This window comes from Athalia rosae, chromosome 2 (assembly GCF_917208135.1).
Source record: "Athalia rosae chromosome 2, iyAthRosa1.1, whole genome shotgun sequence".
In the NCBI taxonomy this organism is placed as follows: Eukaryota; Metazoa; Arthropoda; class Insecta; order Hymenoptera; family Athaliidae; genus Athalia; species Athalia rosae.
The window spans coordinates 27,093,562-27,112,752 of NC_064027.1; the positions used below are offsets into that span (position 1 = coordinate 27,093,562).

A 19,191-nucleotide genomic window follows, 5' to 3' on the forward strand; every position below is an offset into this window, starting at 1 on the left:
TAAATTCCAGAAAAAGGAGCGAAAAATTAAACAAGAGAATATGAATGCGTTGCTTTCTCCCCCACCAACGAAGTCGAACACAGTTGTACGGATGGGGCAAAACGATTCGAACAACAGAGACGGGTGTTCTGTTTTCTCGGTGAATGACATCGATATCATTTTTCGTGCGATTTGTTTGTCCGTTAGAATATGGCAGCTGGGGCTGCGAAGCTCGCGAAGAAATAAAGCACATTTCTTTACTCTCTCTCTCTCTCTCTCTCACTCTCACTTTCACTTTTCATCGCTGGGACGTAGTAAAAAACGAACGAATCTTCGGCATTCCGAATGTTCGATAAAATAAGAAGAATATGGGGAGAGCACAAAAGTGGCGGCATCCAGATTTTGCGATACGGTACAATCAATTGGTATATGATACAAACGGGCGAACGTGTACCGGTATGTGGAAGGGTCAGCCTCTCGATCAGGGGAATTTATAGCCAACAGTTTTTCACCGGTTGCTCCCGTAAGAGCAGCCCTTCCAGCCGAAATAAATTAGAAAAAGCTGCAGTGGCAGAAGCACCAACAACGGTGGCAGCGGTCGACCATCTTCTATCCTACGACGAATCAACCGACGCGCCCTTGGTCTAGGTGAGCGAAATAAATGAAAAAAAAAAAAAAGAAGGGCGGAAATTCGATCGAATTCCTTGTCCACTCGATACCGTTCTTCCCGTTTTCCGACTCTTCGCCCCGTTCTGTCCGGATATCTTTCTCCGTAAATTACTCATTGTCAGCTGGTCCGGAATCTCGCAAACTGTAAGAAGCTTCTACCTCTAAATCTGTAGCGCGATGTATCGATTTTGTTGTGAAACAAAAAAATTTGACGAAGAAAAAACAAGAAATCAATTGCCTAATCGTTATCCTTATTGAGGATTCTTCAACCCCTGTGCGCCTATTTCAAAAGTGCTGGAGAAAATCATGAGGGAAAAGAAGAAATTCCATTGAGTTTGAGATCGGGTGTTTTGGAAAAAGTTAAAATGTGCATCCCATGCATTGGCGAGTATTTATTTGTTTCGCTTGTCCCTTAAATAAAAAACGTTCCGCCTGAAACCATTTTTTGACATTTTCTTTCGCATCTGATAATCAAACGAAACCTAAATGAATCTAATAGCATAAAGTCTCGTTATCGTAGGTAATTATAATTCACAAGTGCCTTTACGTGAAGAAGAATTTTCAAAATGTAATGAAATTTCAAGTACAGTATAGTTAGCGGAATTGTTTTCAAGAGGTTTTTTTTGTCTCTTTTTTTTATTCTGTTCTATATTGTAAGCACGTGTATGTATATATTATGTGCAATACATATATATATGTACACATAAATACGTATAGGTATACCTTTTTTTTCGCCGCAGGTACGCGAGTTTAACGGCGCAGGCTGAATTTTCTAAGCGATTTTTACGATGCCCGTAAACTTGGGAGCAAATAAACTATATACTCGTGGTATACGTATACACCGTACATGTTATCGCCAGAATAAGAGGGGAAGGAAGATAGGGATGGCGAGAGAGGCAGAAAAGCCGATTCCAAGCTCTCCAGAAACCCCCTCGCAGTCGTCGTCCGCCTGCACTGCATCGGAATATAAGCACTCGAAACATTGAATTTATATCTACGGTTGATGGCGCGAGCTACAAATCTACGGGGAGAATTATTCGTTATCGAGAATGTTCCGGGCGACGATGATAACGCGTTCGATTCCGGATGTTACGGGGAAAGGACCGAGGAAACTAGGTACTCGTACTCGGCGCGTTCGCGATCCTTGAAAATCCGAATTTCCAACAAAAATTTGGCGAACGGTGAAGAATTTTTTGACCTCGCACGATCGAATTAACGAATCAAGTTTTTACCCCAAAAATATGGGGCATACTCTTTCGGTTCTCGGTTCTGGATATCGAGATTCCGCGTCTTCTTTCCACGATTACTTCTCTCATATGATTCGGCTTACACTGGAAACGGTAACACGCCGTATGTATGATATCAAATTTCGTTTATGGGGTTTGACTATATATATATATATACAGGCTAACCGTACATGGCAGCTGTATACTATATAAAATGGTATAAATCCTGCGGCAGCACACACGAGAGCTTTCCAACTCGCGGTTCCATAAAATACATGCAATATTATAGATATAAATTATTATTGCCATAAATTTTCTAGCATCGTGCAGTTATAGTTGAAAGAAAATAAAAAGCGAGACAAAATAAAGAATAGAAAAAATATCCGTTATGATTCTTTCGCTTGTACTTTTTATTTTATTCATTTTTTTTTTTTGTTCTAGTTTTAGTTTTCCACCACTCTTTGCTTCAACAAGGTTATACTTTACACGGAGAAATTTTCGCTCCGCGCAAAACCCCGTCGTAGCGGGCATTTCTCGATATAATTTTCGCACCGGTCGAAGAAGGGTCTCTGATTTATGCGTGTCAGCTGTTGTATCGTGCATAATTTTTTATACCTATGTATATATATATGGACATGGACATGGATTATACCGATTTGCATCATTTTCAATCGAAGAAATATATATAATATCCGATCGGAAATTTGAAACAAGAATTTCATCGTCGCCCGTTCGTTTCTTTCAATTCTCTCGTTCGATGCAACGGAGCAAAAGAAAAAAAAAAAAAAACGGAAGAGAATCGAGAATAAATTGGAGAAAAAAATCCCTAACTACGTGGGGTTAGTGGAGAGTTTTCGGAGGTGATATCGGAGTGGTTCATCAATTATAAAGTTTGGATTAACCCTCCGCATAATTTATCCCGATCGTCCCGCTTGCCCGCGCTCTCATGTAGTGGAAAAAAGAAAAAAAAAAAAAAAAGTGAAAAGAAAAAATTCGAGAGGCGTTTATATTTTTAACGGGCATAGATACAGCTGCGTGTAACCCGTGGAGCGAGACCAAGTGTCAGGGGGTGAAGGTGTTTTTTTGAATCAAACTTACATCCATCGCTATTGAATATTCATGTAATCATTTATACATCGAACTAATTAATTCGTAACTTTCCCCTATACTTTCTTCTTCTTCTTTTCATTACCCGTCTTCGCTTTTTATTCTTCAGAGTTTTTCTCGTCGATCCGATCGTACGAATTTCACTTGGTTTTATATCGATCCTCCTAATAGATATCTGGAGGACCTTTTTTGCCTCGCTTTTTCTCTTCTGAAATAAATCGCCCGAAAAAAAAGGGTTGACCTTATCGCCCAGGTGATTACGACATGAAATTGTAAATTGGTACTTGAAACTTTGAATTTCACCACGGTTTGTGGGATATGTGGAGGTACTACGTGGCCTATGTAACACGTACATAGCTTATGACCCTATGTACATCCACATACCTATAGGTAAGTGACATATATACATATAACACGTAGGTATTCGTTGACGCGTAACCGTCGTCTATCTTGTTCTCAGCAGTCATTCGTCGTGTCAGTCCCTCGTCATTCCCAGGTTGTAGTAGAATTTAGGTCAGGTTATGCCGTAGGTAATACTTGATCCGAATACCTACGATATTTAGCAGATCGGAGGAGATTAACGAAGATCAACTGAATATAATACCTGCATCTACTTCCCGCTACGTATACCCCCGTTATCTCGAACTCGCGTAACTTCCCGAGTTCGTCCAACTACTTTAATGGAGAACGTAGAGAAATATCTAGAAATATCTGGTTCAACGATATTGGCGTGAATTTGATCATTTTTTCATTAAATATCCGATCATTCGTCACCGAGTCGCGATGCCTGAGGTTAAATTTCATCGTCATCGAGTGTATTCGGGGATATTTCAAGAATCGTTGAATCACTCCGAAGTTTTCGAAACCGTCAAGTTTTGGGCAAGAGCGAAAATTTGATATTCTAAATCGAAGAGAAATTCAGCGCTCTATGCATATATGGGGTCAGAGGTAACGCACCTCGTACGTATGTATAAACCTATTCAACTCTCGTCACTGGTCGAAAAAAAAACTTTATTACGGTATGTAATGGCCATGATATGCCCGATGCATACCCACAACGTAGAAGCTGGGTCCACACGTACCTGTGTACATATGTCAGGTACCCATACCTACACGGTGGTTTCCCAAGTGTCTTATAAAGTGTCGATAAAACGTTGCCACGACTTGATCAAAATAAAATTGGTTGTAACTTAGCGGCTTTTCATTAAACTATATACATATACACACCCCATATAAACCGTACATGTCGGTACATAGGTATACATGTAAATATATATATATATATGTATATCTATAAATACCTATATTACATTAATGGAATTTCAGGCGGGATTCAGACCTCAGCTTCGGATGTACATCAATTCTGCATCTGCGGTACAGAAATCCCGCAGGATATGGTGAATTTCAGCTCGTTACGTTGTCCATTACAAGTTATGATCGCTATCGCGGAGCAATTTCGGATTTACATGCGCGCAAAACGGGTACCGCGAATAGACCCCGTTCGGAAGTTTGATGAAAAATTATCAGGAAATGTAAGGTCGGAAAGTACAGAGGCGAAGATCTCGAAGCAATCGCGGCTTATGCGGAGGGGAATGAATTTTTATGGATCTAATGGACCGGCTCTGGATACCCGGCGTATAAATGTCGGATATATTTTACTCGTTATAATATGTCCCCTAGACGCGTGTAATAATAGGAGAGGAGAGGTAGTAAAAGAGACAAACGTCTTTTCGAGCGCAATAAACTCACCCCGAAATCCCTGGAATTAGCACTTTGAGATTCAAATCGATTCCGAGCGAACCGTTTAAGTGTCGCAATTTCCCGCGGATCCGGTCAGTCGTGCGAAAAAAAAAAAAAAACAAGGTTTTCCTTCAATTTTACGATTATCAAAGTTACGAGAATATTTTCGAAAAAGTCAAGACCCTCGAAAAGATTCTCTGTTTCCTTCCCGCGTCGAATTCGTTGCGAACGATCAGCGAAGTGTTTCCGCTGGCTTTAAATTTAGAAAAACCAACTTCAATCGAATCGAAAATGCAGGTGAAGTTTCATCAAGATTTGATGACGAATACGCAGAAATGTTATCGTTATAACGTTATATTTGTATAGAATATAATGAAACTACACATACAGATGGCCGTCTAGACTCCAGACGACCGGAATAGTGCAGCTCTATGTGAAAGCGGTACAGAGAAAAGAATTTATTTCCACACGTTCAATTTAACCGCGACGTCATTTACTATACCAAACACAACGCGAATCGACGAAAGTTTTTTCCCCTGATTTTACTCTCCCCTTTATACTTCCATCGATTATCAGAATTTATCGGAACGCGTAGCGGCGCTGCGATATTTATTAATTGTTTTTTTTTTTTTATTCGTTATCATACGCAGGGATTAAGTGGTTCGAAAGAAGAAAATAATAACAACGTAACAGCAATCTAGCGAACGGGGCGACACGGAAACGCGGTTTACAGTTCGCATCGTCGACATTTCTCTTGGGAGTAGAGGAGCCCGGAAGTGAACTACTGCACCGGGCAGATAAGCTCGCTCGTAAATCAATCCCTTGACTGCCGATCCGTGTCACCGATAAATAATTAATAGGCTAGTTAGTGCCAGACGACGGAGTGCGCGTCGTTCTATTTCGTTGGTCATCTCGCGGTTTTGTTCGAGACGAGCCGAAGCGCTCGGTCGCGCGCGAACGTCGGGAGGGTGGAACAGCCCCGCGTGGATGGAAATAGCGCTCGGCGGTCGCGGCGCGCCTTCGCGAATTTAATCCTCGGATCGTTTTTTTCACCTCGACGTCGCGCGGCGGTTCGATTACAGTTCTCGGATACCGAGAACCGCGAGGGAGAAAACTTTGCGGAATCGCATTCCCCGCGGAATACAATGAACATCACTCCGTTCCCGAATTTCGGACGAAGTAAAGACGACGCGGAAAAATAAAAGTTTACTTTCGCGCGTAACGCGCGTTGCGATTTTTTTTTGGAAAGTCTTCGTCGATCGAACCAGTGAAAATTGATCGCTCCGCAGTCCGGTACGTTTGCACGGTAGTTCCCGACACGCCGCGACTACGCACGCGAAATCGGACGGAACATTCGAATCGGTTTTCGCATAAACTCGCGCGGAATTTCGCGCAATTATCGTCGCGTTCGCACATAATCGTGGATTAAACACGTGAGCCGATTAATTTATTTGTACGCGCACAACTTCGAAACACCTCGGTTCGAATTTAACTTTGAAATATTTATTCATAGCGCGATGCAACAACTAACGCTCGTGTATATACATATGCGTACGTAATGTAACGTAATTACAACCGTACGTCGCACGCGTCGGTATGTACGTACGTACGTACGTACGTACAATTATCGCTGATGTTCCGCGTAAATCCTTACGTAGTAGCCGAGTTTGTACGGGATCACAATAGCTCCGGTGTTTTGTCTGATTGCCCCATCGATCCGAACTACTTGCCAACGGCACATACCGACCCCACACGTGAGGGACGAGTGGGAGATAAGCAGACATTTACGTAGGGTACAGATTCTAATCAAGATGGATTCCGTCATCTGGTTTCGAGCTTTTAGTCGGCGTCGGCCGCATATATATATATATCGGTATATATACACGTGTGTTAATACATCATATAAGCCAAGCGCAGCAACGTGCACACCGGCTACAAGAGGTGTCAGCTGTTATCCCGCTGGACTCTAACCGGCTTTCAAATGGCCTCCGAAGTGTCCGGTTCAGCGCGATCGGGCTTTCCCCAGATGCAATTTCGTCCGTTTCATTCGCTTCTCTTGTGTTTCTCGGGGCCACTTCAACCCCGCACCGCCCCCACCACCCCCCCGCCTCTCCCTTATATGGCACGTGTACACGGATACCGTCGCCAAGAACTTTTAGATAAATTGTAACGCCAGTCAACGATTGTAAATAAATCATTCGGGGCAAAAGCGAATTCCGACGATGGGATCTAATAATTTTTAAGGGAAAGTTACTTTACGTTATACTCTCATCATCGATTTTCTTGATGGGTTTGTGGGCGGGTGTTGAAAATTCCTGGAAAGCATCGCGGGAAAAAAGCGAAACCCCGGGGGGGGGGTGGAAAGTAAAATGAAAAAATAAAAACGAACTCACAGGGTATAACAGGTGGTAAGATTTTCCTTTTTTGTAATTTTTTTTCTTTTTTTTTTTTTTCTCTTCTCCACTCCTCCTTTTTTGCCGTATATTAATGCCTCAGCGAGATCTTTGGTGACGTGCCAACTTTACGGAAGGACCTTTACGGCGTGTTTTCAGGGGGTAGAAAAGGGGGGGGAGCCGAGGATGGGGATGGAAACTGCGGAGGCATCAATCACAAGGATCATCCGCGTATCTCATTCTTGCCCCGCTACAAGGTGTGTACGTACGTACAGCTATTCTATATACATACGCGTAACACACATTTACATGCACAGGGTCTTCCAACGATTCGTCCTTGTCGTACCTCCTGTGTATAGAGGTATAGGTGTACCGCGGCCTCGGTCGTTTCGACGCTTCTTGGTTTCGCTAATGCACCTGTATATAGAGGCATGCGTATGTATCGAATGTACAGTGTATATACATCACTCCGTAAACGTGTCGGTTTCTCTGTATCAGGTGGTGAACTATACACATATGTTTATAACCGTGTACCACTGATACGAAACCTTCCTCTCTCTTTCTCTCTCTCTCTCTCTCCCTCTTTCATCTCAACGTTTACTACGGATCATCGTTTTCATCTTGTAATGGGATTGTTAAATTATTCCACTGGAAGTTTACTCCGCCTTTCCGTTGAAATCCGCTCTCTGTAATATACATCAATGCACCGTAGTCATGCACGGGTATACCTATACCGAAAATTGCGGAAGTATTCAACGGCTTGACTTCCGAGTTTTATGACTTTTTTCATCATTATTATCATCATTGTATATTACTCGTATTCCGTACCAGATATTTTTCATCCAAATTTCCTGGGTATACATGATACATTATACTTACGTACTTACACACGCCAGACACCGAACCGCCACGGGGTCTTTATTTATTTATTTATGTTTTCAACGTTTATACGCGATAAGGGAAATCTGACTAGCGCCGAGAAGATGGGGAATAAAAATTCTCCTTCTTTCCTTCTCTTCTCGATTCGCTTGGATGAATAATTTAAATGCTTTGGATTTGAGCTTCGGTTTCGTACACGTGAAATATTTTTTGATTTTTATCAATTTCGATTACATTTTATTTATTTATTCATCTTCTTTTCTTTTTCTTTTTTTCTTTTTTCTTTTTTATTTTATTCCATTTTATTTTCGACCGCCGAACGGCCGCGCACACATGTACGCCCGGTTAGGTAGCACATAGGTATACGCGTGTATTTTGTAGCGGGAGGAATAAAATTCCGCAAAAGGTCTGCACGACGTCGTTTCCATGACGTATACATATAATCGAATGTGAGGGACTTCGGACAGTATCCATCGAGGTGTGATGGGATATGGAGAAAAATGCCGGCCTGCAGTTGGAAAAGAACATCACAACTCAAAGAATAATACCGGGGTTTGAAGGATATCGGAAAAGGAAAAACATTTCATCCTTCTCTTTTTTTTTTTTCGTCACAGAGGACGTGTCATAGATATGATAACCTGCGGGATATACATTGAAAGAGAGGAAAAAAGAATCTTTCAATTTCTCCGTTCTCGGCGTTGAAAAATTCCCTGTAAAACAAATTGAAATTTGTCAAATTTTTTCGTCCCAGCGGTAACGAGTTCCACGAAATATTTAAGCTGTTCGAAATCGGAGACTACGAGGGTATCAGTTTGAAGAAATGTAAATGTGACCAGCGAAGAATCAAGAAAAAGTAAAAAATAGGTCAATCGAACCTGCATCTAGTCGTGGACTACGTGGTGACGTAAATTTCTTTGTAATGTGACAGAATCGAAGAAATATGAATCGGCGACCCGATCCGCTGGCTAAACTGATTTATGTTAGTTTCAGTTTTACCCAACGTCAAACTTTCCCTCCATCCGCCCTTCAATTCGCGACACGCCCTGCACTTTTGGCCCTCAGATTCAATGTAACGAACGAGCTTGATTACCGCTGCAACATTCGACGAGGTACGTAACTGAATCGTACGAAATTCGATTATATTACACTGATTTTGAATCTGTGAAAAGTTCGTTTTCCTCTCGGGTTTCCAAGATGAATTTTCAACGGCATTCAATTTTAACTCGATCGTCAAAGAGAAACCAAACGGTTTTCGGTCCCCCCCCCCCCCCCCCTCGCGGTGTTGGGAAAATTCAGAAAACGACCGAAAAACAAAATGATAAATCTCGAGGGGTTTGTAAAATTTTCCCAGTGAATACTACACCGAACTGATTTTTCCTACTTTATCATTCCGTAGCGAACTAGGGGAACGCTCTTTGCGTATCCTGGAGCCAAAGTTTTTCCTTTTTCCCCATCGGATCCATCTTCCACATATATTACTTATATACGGACTCCACGGTACACACCTTTTATCTCTGTTTTATAAATATTTGAACGTATACGTTCGGGCAATGTGAGATTTCTGATGTAAGATCAACGCGAAAGTGCTCTTCGAGGATTTAAAAAAATTTATCTTCTACTCTCCGCCTGCATTTCCGTTCGAGAGTCAGCAAACTCGAAACTTATACGTGATTTTATGGAAGGTACATACTGTGCACGGAGTTCTTCCGAAAATCTACTCCTACCAAGAGTTTGAAAGTAGACGGAGCTTTTCTCTATATTCTATTCAACGCGATTACTACTTCGGGTTTTTCCAATGACTTTGATTTCGCCCACCGAATTTCGTCTTTCGTCTTTCGATCGACCTTGATTCGGAGCAATGTTCGCCGTTCCAAAATGATTTTCTCAAAATTACACCAATCGGGATCGAACACTTGAACTTTTTAATTGAAATTCAGGCGAAGCCGCGTCGATTTTATATTTCCGATCGCGATCAAGTTTACAGGGACACGTGTCGATGCAAATTTTCATTTACATTTCGACCGTTCACCGTCCCTGAATAATTCATGACCGCTAATTTGATATATTGTTTCGATAAATGCATCGATAGATCCTCGATAGGTAGGTATAATTACTGCGTTCATGCATAGTCAATTTTCGAGAGGTTAAAACAATTCGGGGCTCGAATCAACTTCGTTACTTAATCGCACCGCGAAGTAGCTCGCGCTGTAACGAGCCAGGGCCCGATAAATATTTTTTGCTTAATTTATTTATTTTTTTTTCTCGCACAGCGAACCGGAGCAAAGCTCATTTTCGGCTCAACAATCGAAAGTTTATCTACGACCTCGTGCTTTTTTTTGTCTTCTGTCTCTTTTGTTCTTTTGAGTCTTCTGTAAAGTTTTTTATCAGTAAGAAAAAAAAAAAAAGAACCCATTGCGCCAGCTCCTCGCGAGGCCATTCAATTTTTTATTAACTCTACAAAATATCGCCCAAAGTCTTTTCCACATCCGAGCAACAATATGAAAATTCTTAGCTCTAACACCTATACGTACGTACGTACCTACCCTGTATCCGTCGTCGTATACCTACGTATACGTATATATGCGATATGTATTTTCCTGTCGTAAAGTCGTTTCCATAATCGCAAGTGAACGAGAGAGATATACTCCTGCATTTGGTTATTCCTGAGCGTTGGTTTTATCGGATCGTATAAGGTCGATCGCATTGAACCCCCTAAACTCGAGATCTACCTTCTGAATCTGTATGAATGGTGGTTGAATACCGAATGGTGAATGGATTTCGGAATGGTCTGTGTGTATAGAGGGGTTCCAGGGTATATCCTATATCTATACACGTGTACGTCTCTGATCCCCGGTGTCTGATGGGGATAGTCGTAAAGAGCTGATGATGGTGGTTTTCGAGTAGAGCGAGCGAATCACCGCGGCGCGTATAGCGGAGATGCGAGATACAATGTGATACGTTATACGTATACGTATAGAGTCAGCCGTGCAGCGATTCCTTCGTAGCTCAGGTACCCCCGCCGCTGAGTGTATGGGTGTCACGGGGGTATACGTACACGAGGTACGCGCCCTTAACGGAATAGAAAACGGGCGAAAAGCGGAGGAAACCGAAACGGAAGGGAAAACGATGAAGAGTAGAAAGGAGGCACGCGCGCCCTGTGAGTTGCGAGAGACGACGACGGCGACGCGATATGGAAATACATACCTATGAGAAAAGAGGAGAGAGAGAAAAAAAAAAAGAAAGAGAGGAGGAAGCCAGCGGTATATAGTCTCTATGGCGAGACGTGAATTATATATTACACCGAAGTATTCACCGAAGGGCGAACGGAGGTTGCGAAAGTGAGAAATTCCCATCTTCCCTCCTACGTCTTCTCCGACACTTTTCCTCTTCCTCTAGACTCTGCCCCCCCTTCCCGTCGGCTGGCAGCCCAATTTTCAACGAAAACGCGTGAAAAAAAAATAAATAAATAAAATAAAAAGAACCACGAAAATGGAAAACCGACCTGGTTGACGTGACTCCGCCGTGTACGCGAAGCGATATAACCACGTTGCGTATACTACGCGTGATGATCATTTCTTATACATTTCCTTAGTGAGGCGAAAAATTTGTTTTACATCCGTTTTCAAATCCGGTATCTTACGCAGAGAATTTATAACCGCTTTTCAGCACTCGAGTAAACTCCTGAAATTTACCGTTTCGATCCGAAAACTTTCGGTCATTCATTTCATTTTTTTCCACCCTTTTCGCTTTTTCAAAGTTGTCCAAATTTCGCGTAAAAGTTCGAGGTACTCGAAAGTCGCTCACGAGTTTGGAAAATACCTTTTGGTTTTTCAAGTTTTCAGACAACGAATTTCATAAACGAAAAGAGTGAAAACTGAATTTCCGAAGAATCGAAATGATTCGCAGATTCTTAGTGATTTGAAAAAATTATCGAATCACGTCTGAATTACGCAAATCCGATCCAATTTTTGAACAGATCGAATCGAAACCGTCCTTCCAGACCTTCGGATCGAATCAGATCCAAAGATGTTGAATCTTAAGAGATCGAAGATCTTATTGGCTCCGAGGTCGTATCGCAGTAGATTCGAATAGATTTGATAACACCCAATCAGATGTGAGGTCAGATAGGGGTGAGTTTTCCGTGATTCAAGAGTCTTCGGATTAGACTCGTTCAGAAATCGTTTGTTGGGACAGATCTGTTCGGATCCGAACTGACCCGATATCGGTTCACACTCGGAGTAACACTTAAATCTTACAAATCTTCTTTTCAAATCGAAGTAACTCTACAGCTTCGACGGTCACTTCACAATTTAACATTTTCAACTCAATCACGATCCCTTTTTTCTCTCCCATCCGATATTTACGTCCGAAAAAAAAAATGCTGGAAGTCTGAATCGACGAAATTTCCGAATTCATTGACCTTGATGTAGGGTGGCCGAAGGTTTCGACGAACCGATCGATATTGTTATACGATCCAAGGTGAAACGATAGGAATATTTAATCGAGTATACATTATACATAAATGAAATAACATATCGTGCCGTCACGCTAACTAATTTCAACGTTCCTCCCCCATTTGATCGATCCGACAATTATTTCCGAACCAAAATCCAGATCGACGATGCACGTTTCGGTAAATATACACTCATCGTACGACCATAGCAGCCATAGTTTTTCTCAAGGGTAAGAATAATACTCGAAGGGCTGACTCGATACGTTCAGAAATACCGACGAGTAGAGGGTGAGACACGGGGGGGGGGGGAGGGGAGGAGAAATGAAATAAATAAATAACGCTCAAAGAAAAACATTAACGTCATCTCGCGTATGTATTACCGGAGTCGCGTATTAGATGTATATAAGTATACATATACGGCGTATCTATGATATCGAAAAGTTTTTCTACCGGAGTTGAAAGGCTGTATTCTACGGCACGTCATACTTCAGATGTTGAAGGTCAAACTATACGTTCAACGTGATTCGCTAGGGACTGTTCAAAGATTTCTTTCCTCCGTTCGTTTTTCGGTTTCTTTGAGTAGAGAAAAAGGGACATGTGTATAATAATGTATGGCGCGGAATCAGATTCGATTCGACAAGAACTCCGCTTGTATCGTTATATCTTTATTACGGCCACCGTTGTTATTATTATCGTCGCTATCACTCCATCCTATTATTACTGCCGTCTCATTTCCCGGCATTAATTGAATCGAACCGCCGAGTACCGCACACGTGTCATTATCCCGGTAATTTTGAAACCGCCAACATTTTTTTCACATATATTTCAACGCAATACTTCAATGCCGTGTGGACGTGTGGTAGCCAGATGCCCGTATACAATCATCTACAATGTAAATTGTATGTGTACGACATGTGCTATTCGTGAAAATTAAAGGGCCACCCTGAGACGGTTGGACCTTTTCCGGGTGACCCTTTAATTTTGATAGCCAGTTTGTACTCGCGATTCTACGTATAAGGTTCATTGTACAAAATTTATACACCCTCGAGAACATAACGTCCACGTATCGAAATTATATCAAAAACTCTTCAATGTGCCGCGTTTCTTCTCTTTAATTAATCATCATTATCGTTACTTTCTCTCACCTGACACATTTTCATTTCAACAAGACAAAAGTATTGGGGGGGGGGGTAAAATCGTTACCTATGCAACTATGATTTCTGATGAATCGTTAGTTGTATGAAAAGGGAGGTAATATATTTAGCGAGGGAGATTGTTTTTTTTTTTGTTATTTTTTTACTTCATTCTTCCAACCTCTCGAATGCTTCCAAGACAAGTATGTCAAGTGCACGTGTCTATCGAATCTTTTTCCAACTACTGATATCTATATTCGACCTTCGAGGGCTCTCGTCGAAGTCTTTCTCGAGCGAAGTCACCTTCTTCACGTGTATCTACATGTTACGTCCTTACATACACGTTACAAACATACACGTACGAGTAACTGGGTAAATAATAATCAAAGATGATTGAGAAGTAGAAAAAAAAATAACGAATGACGTAGAGAACCTCGTAGAGAAAAAGAAGTGTTCAACGAATTTTTCACACTTATTTTTTCAGCATTTTCATTTCGCTGTTTAAAAACTTGAAGAACTTGATTTCGAGTTACCCTCGTAGGAAAGTCCGAACAGTAGTGGGAAGAATGATATAGAATAAACGAATAGAGGGAAGTAAGATGGAGAAGAGGTTGTTTTACTCACCAATCACGGTGGTCAGTATCAGTATGCATAAAACGGTAGCTGTGATGATCATGACGACGATATCGTGCTGAGTTCTCTCGGTACCGGGATCGTTCCACGTGTCGTTTCCAGAGACGGAAACCGCGTCTTGTTCCGCCGAACCATTCCATGATTCCGCAGGCGATCCCGACGACGACCCAATAATTAGGGTGCCATTCGTCGATGTACCACGACCTGCCATTCCCCACGTCCACCATAATTTCTCGCCACCCATCACTGAAATAATTTTGCGAATAAACGAATTTTGTTAATCGTGTAAATTCAAGAATTACCTCAACGAGGGCCACCCTGATACGCGAATGATCGTCGCGTGATCGTTAGCGGAATATATTGAACATCTATGATATTATCAATTGGACGGGTATCGTATCAAGTTGGCTCGTATCGCATTATACGTACATAACTGGAGCAGCGAGTTTCGCAAATTGTATTATGACTCATACCTAATTGAACTATAGTTGCGAACCTTGAGTATTATTTCTCACTGCGGGCAAATGAAAAGACAAATCCACTCGGGGGGTGATTTTGCACGGAAGACATGCGAACGGTATACAGGTGAATAAAAGTTCTTTAATTGAACTCCTACTGCAGCCGTGGGTTCCACGTTAAGATTGCATTTCCATTTCTTTTTTCCACCCCACCCTCCCTCTCCCCCTCTCTCTCTCTCTCTCTTTTATTTCCATTCTCATCTCCAACACGTTATGCAGAGTGGATCGAATCGGAGTTAAGTTTATCCGCTTTTGTTCCCCTTAATCTGACGGAGCTGCACGACGATACTGCTATATTGCTACTTTATCCGGTTATATTCTACCATATAATTATATCCAGTTGCAGAGGAAGTATCGAGTGTCCAATGAAACAAAAAAATTCCGATAATTTATACGTCATACACACCTCACGGAGGTACGTAAATAGTATTCCGGAGGGTGGCCTGTGAATTAGAAATGAAAGGATAAAGAAAAAATACAAAAATCGCGAACATCGGGTCAGCGATAATCCGGTCGAACTTTTTTTTTCTCTAAAATGAAAGCTCACTAGATGAATCGAGCTCACGTTGCGCTTTGAACGTGTCAAAGAATCTAACGTCGTTGCATCGTTGAGTAACTGTAATTGGTCCGGAATTCGCGTTCCCTGTCGTCTACTCGTATGATTTCAAGGATCCGGCCAGCGGCTCGTCGTTCTGCAAGAGTTCGCGTAAATTGGCTGACCAAGGCTGCGAGGAATATCAGAATTTAAAGTGACGTACGCTCTTTCATTTTTCACGTTCATTACGTCCGTTCGTAAACATCTCTTTAATCCTTTTTTCCACCCCTTTTCTCAATCTGCGTGCAGGCCTCATTATATCCATGTTGTCGGTGCTCATCAAGCCGTGCGCACAAGATTTTGAGGAGATCTGAATATTTTATATCATATGAACGCGCGGTGGTTTATCATTATTATTTATAATAATAAGAGTATAATGACAGGGCTCTGTGATTTCATATTTTATTTATTAACCCGCACATAACATCCGCAGCGTAGGTATCCGAGGAATTTCAACATATCATCGATCGTTCGTAGAGTTTTTTTTCTTCTTTTTTTATTGTATATCTTGCGCCGGTTATGGGCGAGTGAAATATTCGTTAAACGAGATTCCGTAACATAAAACAATATAAAAAACGATAAAAGAGAAAAAAAAGCGCGACGGAACAATGGGGAGAAAAGAAAAGCTGTGTATGTTATACCTCGAGTGCTTCGAATTGAAAATATATATATTCGTGAAAGTATCAAATTTCGTCGATGACCTTCCCTTTGATCTGCCGTCCCTAGATGTACGAAACGTGCGCGTATGTGAAGTAGATCAAGTATACGCAGCGAAGTGATGAAATGAAAAAAAAAAATCCGCCTCGCGCATCCCTTTTGGCGGACGGGCGTTTTACGTTGTCTCACCACAAATTCGGCGTTCGAATATCACGAGGGATCAAAAACAGAAGCAGGGCGTGATCTGAAGTTTTTTCTTCTTTTTTTTTTTTCTATTGCATTCTCCCCATCGATCGGGAAGTCTGACCGAAAAAGAAAACATAGAAATTCGATCGGTTTGAGCGGAACGTGTGGAAGAGAATGAAGCTGTGCGTGATATGCATATTGCGGTGCGTGAAACTTTCAATGATTTTTTTTTTCCAATTCACGGTAAAGCTCCCTATCCGCGGTGGTTCTCCCTTTGGGTCATCGGCCCGCACTCCCGGAACCCAATTCACGCGACAACTGCTGTCGGTGAAAATCGGAAAAAATGGTACTGGAAAAAAATAAAAGTAATAATAAAAACTGCCGCCAAATACCGCGTCGATAAAAATATTAGCCCAGAGGTTTTCAAATTTCCATTTTGCTGGCTGGTGCAGCATTAACATCCCCGTCGTACCGTTCAACGTTATGTTATAACCCGCGTGCACATCACACTGAACTTTTACGAGAACGATCGTTTGGAGAAAAAAGGGGGAAAAAAATGGAAAAAGTGAAACACGATATATTCCCGCGTATGGTACGTGCGAGGGTGTGTGACATTTTATGTTTTTAAACTGTCAATTTAAATTCCTATGATTAGAAATAACGAATTCGTTTCACCACGCTTGCGCCGTAGTTCGAGGAAGCGATGCTTTGAAAACTGTAAGTCTGATTTTATATTTTTATTTATTACATGGCATACATACATCTCGTGCCAGTCTCGTGTATAATACCGAAATGAATGGTAGTAATATTTTCATCTTTTTCAGTCGATTTGCACTTTTTCACGTGCACTGCAAACTCCGTCCAGCTTCAGCTTTGATCCTCGATCTGCAGAATTATCTGCGCAATATCGAATTTGATTTTTCATATCATATTTAGTGTAAAAAAAAAATAAGACTAGGGAGACTGAATGGGCAGCGAAGCTGAAAGTAATTTATTCGAATAACCTAACGCAGGCGTGAAAAAAATCTAATTCGCAATTACTATAATATCAGAAAGGATTCGGACGCCGTACCTCGGCACGTTGGCAATTTATTTTAATTAAATATTAGATTTTTTTTCTTTGTTCGGGTACCGCGACTAATAAAGCAATTAGAATATATTACACCGTTGTTTAATTAATCGGATTGTGATTTTGTTCCTCTGATTTTCAGTGAACGACGGTGATCATGTGATAATGGGTATGCTCGTTAGGGTGGGTTGGAAAAATATTTTTTTTTTTTAACCCCTTAGCATGGGGGCAGAATTTGTGCCTTATGGAATAAGAAAATTTTTCAAATGTGGAAAAAATTTTTTACTTGATATTTTGAGGTAGCCCACTCGTTTTTTGAATAAATAATTAATCAAGTGGGGTACTTTCAGCAAAAGATAAATCATTGTTTTAATTAGGTTTATTATGATTTTCTTACGTATTTTGATCTCAGGAATCCGAATCTGAGAGAAAAATTCATCTATCTTTAAAATTGACCGAGTTATCAGCAATTTTCAGCTTTTTGGGGTCAAAAATAAAAAATTGATTTTCTAGTCTATCTTAATGTAATTTGAGCTCAGGAATCCGAATCCGAAAGAGAAATTGATCCATCTGCAAAAATGACCGAGTTATCCTCATTTTTTCGCGATTTTTGGCATAAATTTGAAGATATCTCGAAGGGAAAAAATCGTAGCTCAATTTGGACAACGGATTCGTGTTTCTGAGGTCAAAATACATAAGAAAAGTGCCATACGATCAATTTTTTGAAATAAAAATTTTTTGCTAAAATTTGAAAAAATCGTAAGGGGTACCCCTTGGAAAAATCTCAAATTTTGGCCAAAATTTTTTATTTTTAAAAATTGATCGTATGGCACTTTTCTTATGTATTTTGACCTCAGGAACACGAATCCGTTGTCCAAATTGAGCTACGATTTTTTCCCTTCGAGATATCTCCATTTTTATGCTAAAAATCGCGAAAAAATAGGGATAACTCGGTCATTTTTGCAGATGGATCAATTTTTCTCCCAGATTCGGATTCCTGAGCTCAAATTACATCAAGGTAGACTAAAAAATCAATTTTTTATTTTTGACCCCAAAAAGCTGAAAATTGGCGATAACTTGGTCAATTTTGGAAATAGATCAATTTTTCTTTCGGATTCGGATTCCTGAGGTCAAAATACGTAAGAAAAGCATATTAAACCTAATTAAATGGATGATTTATTTTTTGCTTAAAAATTGCATTTTTTTTTTGGTTCTTCAAGAATAATCTTACATATCATCAGCTCAGAAATCTAAATCTCTAAGCTCAAATCATTCACTCATGCAATCGATCGAGTAATCATCAGGTGGAAAAAAATGTATTGCTGGAAGTACCCCACTTGATTAATTATTTATTTAAAAAACGAGTGGGCTACCTCAAAATATCGAGTAAAAAATTTTTCCCACAGTTGAAAAATTTTCTTTTTCTATAAGGTACAAATTCTGCTCCCATGCTAAGGAGATAAAAAAAATACATTTTTTTCAACCCACCCTAATACTCGTGCTATACTTTTTCCCTACGGGTGGTGGAAAACGACGAGATGAATAATCCGGTCGTACACACGTACGCGCGATGATGAAAGTTGTAGAATTAATTTAGCCATTGTATATATACGTATACACCACGTACGTGTACGAAAGGCAATTATCGCAAGTTTGACCTGTAATTTCGAAACTTCCGTTCGCTTCGTACGTTTCTACGTATATATACATATGTGTCCTCGGACGTACGGTAGACGAAAAATAATGTGGGCGACCTTGGGACGCGACTCTGAGGAAACTGCAGGGGGTAGTTTTCGTCACAGAGAACTCGAATCGAATAATAACGGCAATTGGGCATAAGGAATTACGGCCACGCTGTTGCTGATATCAGAAATTGCGACATAAACGAAACCGACCCTCGATTGATGAACGATCGATGGGCAATCGGCAACCTCGTACGTACGTGATGAATTAC

The 19,191-nt window shown here is 40.9% G+C and overlaps 1 protein-coding gene across 2 annotated transcripts in view; it reads right to left on the reverse strand.

Annotated features, from left to right (window-relative positions):
• The window catches only part of LOC105685727 (5-hydroxytryptamine receptor-like), an 85,184-nt gene that overhangs the window by 46,815 nt on the left and 19,178 nt on the right, over window positions 1-19,191 (reverse strand). For both annotated transcript variants that reach the window (XM_048649359.1, XM_048649358.1), the window contains exon 2: window positions 14,204-14,458. In XM_048649359.1, coding sequence (XP_048505316.1) covers window positions 14,204-14,456 — 253 coding nt within the window. In that variant the 5' untranslated portion in view covers window positions 14,457-14,458. The remainder of the gene's footprint in view (window positions 1-14,203; window positions 14,459-19,191) is intronic.